General features: G+C 48.9%; 1 protein-coding gene across 1 annotated transcript; it reads right to left on the bottom strand.

Moving 5' to 3' along the window:
* Positions 1-3,825: 3,825 nt before the first annotated feature.
* Positions 3,826-4,817, bottom strand: Gpr35 (G protein-coupled receptor 35). Its single transcript, XM_035439275.1, has one exon. It carries the CDS (start codon positions 4,738-4,740, stop codon positions 3,826-3,828), a length of 915 nt encoding a protein of 304 aa, XP_035295166.1. The 5' UTR covers positions 4,741-4,817.
* Between the last annotated feature and the right edge of the window lie 306 nt (positions 4,818-5,123).

The raw sequence follows: 5,123 nt of genomic DNA, 5'->3' as shown, positions 1-5,123 counted from the left end.
TGATAGAGACATCCCACTTAGGGCTGAGTGTTCCTAGGTTTCTCACTCTCCACACAGTATCTGTCTATGGGTCTCTATCTTTGTTCCCATCTGCTGCAGGAGGAAGTTTCTCTGATGATGGCTGAGTAAGGCACTAATCTGTGAGTATAGGAGAATGCCATTAGAAATCATTTCATTGCTGTCTTTTTGTTGTTGTTAGAACAGTAGTATTTGGTTTTAACCTAGGTCCCTGAGCTTTCCAGCCTCTGGTTCTTGGTCACCCAAGTAGTGCAGGGTATGTGTTCCATCTCATGGAGTGGGCCTTATGTCAAATCAGATATCGGTTGGTCACTCCCACAAGCTTTGTGCCACCATTGCCTTAGCATGTCTTGCAGGCAGAACCACCCTTGTACATCAAAAAGTTGGTGGCTGACTTGGTGTTTATGTTTCTCTTTTGGTAGTGTGACGCTAGCATGTAGGGGTGAAGGATCTCTGTAGGCACCAGCTTGACTTCTCCATGTTCAATGAGTTCTGTAGGTGTTGAGGCCTTACTATCAGTTAGTGGAGATCAACTTATAGTCCTGGCAATAGCCTGGGTTATTTGGGGAGTCCCATGGGACCCCTTTGGCCAACAATTCAATTAGATGTAACCGAATCCCTGTACTAAAAACTTTATTTAGTGACAAAAGATAGCCTTTTGGGAATTTATCTTCCCCACTATTTGGTGATTTCATTTAGATCACCTTCATATTTTATGGCATTTCTACTGTATTAGGTTTCAATATTGCTCTCAAATCGCCCTTAATTTTAGCTGTCTCTCCCCATGTTCCTTCTCTCATTCCCCTCTCTCTTCTCCATCCCCACCTGCTTCTCCCATTCTGGGAATCCCATCCATCCATAACTATCTATTTTATTTCCCTTTCCTAATCTATCTGTCACCCCTCCCTTACTCTATACCTACACTCTGCAGTTCTACAGATTGTAGCTTGGTTATCATTGACTTAACAGCTAATATCCACATATAAGCAAACACATACCATATTTGTCTTTCTGGGTCTGGGATACCTCATTCAGGATGATTTTTCTCTAGTTCCATCCATTTTTCTGTGAATTTCATGATGTAGTTTTGTTTTAATGGATGAATAATACCCCATTGTATAGAAGTACCACATTTTCTTTATCCATTCTTTTGTTTAGGGGCAGCTAGGTTGTTTCCAATTTCAGGCTGTTATGAATAGAGCCTACATCGCTCAATCATTAAGAGAACAGGTTGCCTACAGGCCAGGCTTACAGAGCATTTTCTCAATTGCAGTTCCCTCTTTTCAGATGACTCTAACTTGTGACATGTTGACAGTAAAACAAAGCAAAACTAGCCAGTGCACACAGAATGGGCTTTGGGGAAGTTATTTGTATAGCACAAGCTTTGTCACAAATGCTCTGTTGCATGCTGTTTTTTTTTTTTTAAACAAATCAGAGGTCACCTTCAGACATTCTGGAGGGTCCTAGCACCTACTCCAGTAGCCCTCACCAGTTCTAGTTGGCCTTGGCCAGTAGCGGTATGGGGTTCAGTCTTCCTCTTTACCAACAGGGTTTCTACTATGCTATTGTTTTTACATTTATTTATTTATTTGGGGGTATTTGTAGGACCGGAGCACGTCTTGTAGGATATGATTCTTTCCTACCACCATGTTGGTTCCAGGGACTGAACTCAGGTTGTGGGGACTGGTCACAAGTCCCTTTACCAGATGAGTCTTCTCAGTGTCTCTTCCTAACATGCTTTGCCATGTTAACTTTGCAGTGAAGATGCTGTCTTTCACTTCTACCCATTTATTTTGCACCATCAGGACAGATGGCCAAGCCTAGCCTATAGGGGAACATGGGCTGTCCCCTTGAAACTGTGGTTACAGAGAGGATGGGGCGGGTAGAGTGTTCTCTTCATCATGGCAGAGGCTCTGCTGGTGCTTTGGGCAGGGAACCTAATGCTACACACTTGGAGGTGCTGCAGGGGCCCCAAATGAGCCATTTCTTCCCCGCCTGAGGCTTTGCTTCTTCTGTCATGGTCAGGCCACTTAGAATAAGTGTCTGTTCTTGTAGTCTAGAGGCTACTGCTCAGAAAAGAGTCATAGGTCCACACATCTATAGTACGTATTTTTATACCACATAGATACACCATCCTTTCCAAGCTGAAGGTTTAGAGAATATTGTAGAGGGTGGAAAGAATGGGGGGGGTGGCTGAAGGAGGAGTGCTCGAGTGTGGTGGGAAGGCCATTTCCTCTAGCTTAGCATGATCATCAGCCATGAGCAGAAGGCTGCTGCTGAGATCCACTGAATGTTGTTGCCCACGGTCATGGTAACGAAATAAGCAAAATACTACTTTGCTAAACAGATTGACACTGGCGGTGAAGCTGTTAGCATTCCCTCTTAGAGGGACATGAGGGTCAGCAGACCTGAGGTTCCAGCCACAGCTCCCTCAGACCCCCAGCTGCATCTTGTCTAGAGAAGGTGTCCAGGAATATCCGAGGTGGAAGTTTCCTAGGGACTAGAAATCTCATGGTGTAGATTTTGTGAGTTGTCACCCATGCTGAGAGTGGGGTTTTTCAGTGATGGAGTCACCAGGGAGTGGTGGAGTCACCGTGCTTTTGGAAGTAACTCCAGTAAACTGGTTCACCAGTTTGTACTTGGATCAAATTCTTTCTTTAGTGTCTGGAGGGTGAACAGATTTTTGGTTTCTGCAGAAAGGGTCACACAAAATAGAGGACAGTTAGGCAAGAAGAGCTGGATGAAGTGGGAGTTGGGAGTGGCAGGGGGAGCAGCCCCCAGTTGGAGGGGCTCTGGCTGCAGCATTTGGGCCAAGCACAAAGGGTGAAAGCCCAGGGCTATCACATCTCCAAATGTGCTCTGTGCTCTGAGCTGGTTTCAGTAGGTTTGTTTGTTTTAAAATTTTATTTATTATGTATACAATGTTCTTCCTGAACACCAGGACAGGGCACCAGACCTCACAATGGATGGTTGTGAGCCACCATGCAGTGGCTGGGAATTGAACTCAGGACCACTGAAAGAACAGCTGGTGTTCTTAACCTCTGACCCATCTCTCCAGCCCACTAAACTGGCTTTGTAGCCAATTCTTGTCTCTAGAGCCCCTTGCAGCCTAAGGCCACACCCCCAGATAGTACAGGTACCAGGCCAAATGTCAAGCTTCCTCACAACAGACTCCAGAAGAGCACTACCACAGCCATTGGCCTTGTGATCAACAGGCCCACTATAAATGGAAACACCACCAAGAGGCCCGGGGCTCCAACAGCAGTGTGTTACTGATGAGTGTGGCTTTATGGCCATTGGGTATCCCGAGCTGTCATGTGCTGTAGATGACAGCCTTCCAGACCATAGGTACTGCCCTCCTGCCTAACCCTACAGTAGGCATGAAGTCTGGAGGTCCCTAAAGGAAACAGCCATTAGAGGGTCCTCTCAGAAGATGTCTCCTAGCTCTTTGAGCTGTATGTTCCTTCTTTGCCTCTTACCACATGCATCTGGGTGACACCAAGGGCCCTGCCAGGACCATCTCCCGGAGACAGCTCTATTCTAAAACCAGTGACTGGCCACCGAGGCCCCATTCTCGTGCCTCAGGGGTTCTAGATCTGGGGTGGCAGGTATGTGGTCTTGCTCCAGGGTCCTTCAAGTTGGTCTTTAGACTCTCAGTCCTCTGGTCCCTTCAGAGGAGCCTCCTATACAGACTCTCTAGGCCACCTGGGTTTCCTAGAGTGTTCAAAACCCACATTAGCTTCAGGCTGTTTTGGGGGCTCCTTGCTAACATCACAGACTCCTCTGGTCCATGGAACAGGTTCACTTCTAGGTGAGGGTCAAGCTCTGAGAATCTTGGCTCTTGTGCGGTGTATTGGAGGTGGTGGCTGACATGGATGCATCTTGGAACTCCTTGGCCATGTAGTAGTAACAGATGGCATCCAGGCAGCAGTTGGCATCTGAGAGTCTGCTTGTGAGGGACAGGGCACGCCCGAAGGTGTAACGGGTAGCACAGGTGTTCAGGCCCAGGGAGACCTGCACGGTCAGGACCACATGCAGTGGTAAGAAGCAGATGATAAACACAGCCAAATTGGCCCAGACCATGCGGGTGGCCTTGCGGGTGGCCTCTGCCTGCACTACATCAGTGGTTGGCCTCTGCACCAGCGCAGTCACAACCTGCAAAGAGCAGAAGACCACTATGGCCAGTGGCAGGTAGAAGCCCAGGAGTGAGAAGGCAATGGTGCGGAAGTTGTGCCGGGTATGGCTCCTGAAGCAGAAACCACCCTCCTGCAGCCCCAGGCGCCAGCGCACTACCAGGGAGGTGACCACTGCCACCCAGAGGGTCACACACACTGCAACGGCCTGTTGTGGGGACCGAAGCTCACGGGCACGTATCGGATGCCGCACTGCCACATAGCGGTCTACAGCAATAGCAGTGACCAAGCTTATGCTCATGTACCTGTTGACCAGGTAGATGCCCTGTGAGAGCTGGCAGATTGGTGTGTCTGAAGTGTGTCTCAGGGAGTACAGCATGAATGGCAAGGAACAGAGTAGGCAGAGGTCAGCCACAGCTAGGTTGGTCATATAGACTCGGGTCTCCGTCCACTGCTGCATGCGCCAGCAGAATACCCAGAGTGCCAGGCCATTCAGTAGCAGTCCCAGCACCAGCAGCAAAACTGAGTAGATGCCGAAGACGTAGCTGACTGACTCACTCCACACGCTGCTGTTGCAAGTTGCATTCATCGTCCCGGGGCTGCAGGAGGGTCAGGAAGTCAGTGAGAGTTGGTAGGAGGAGGAGCCCAGGGTTAGGCCCAACTCCTGTGCCAAGGCCTGCCCACCTCTGTACAGGAGCTATGGAGGAAGCATGCAACACAGTGTGAAACTCCCCTTTCCCAAGAAACCATAGAAACTGTACAAATCTCAAAGTCACCCTCAAGGCCTAACCTTTTCTCACTGGACAGGTAGGGAGACCAAAGCCTCCAGAGATGGAGGAAGACCTAATGTTGCAGTGACCAGGTCAAAGCTAGAGACAGAATGACTCCTCCCATCTCCCTGGCCTTTCTCTCCTTAGGCCAACCTGTTGCAGGGGAAAGGGGAAGGAAGGAGTGTCTACAGGTCCCGTCCAG

This window comes from Cricetulus griseus, chromosome 2 (genome assembly GCF_003668045.3).
Source record: "Cricetulus griseus strain 17A/GY chromosome 2, alternate assembly CriGri-PICRH-1.0, whole genome shotgun sequence".
In the NCBI taxonomy this organism is placed as follows: domain Eukaryota; kingdom Metazoa; phylum Chordata; class Mammalia; order Rodentia; family Cricetidae; genus Cricetulus; species Cricetulus griseus.
Note: the sequence above shows the minus strand (reverse complement) of the source record. Positions and strands in the feature narration are given on the sequence as shown.

Bases quoted from the DNA above. Each gene is read 5' to 3' on its own strand.
- Gpr35 (XM_035439275.1), bottom strand. From the start codon at position 4,740: ATGAATGCAACTTGCAACAGCAGCGTGTGGAGTGAGTCAGTCAGCTAC.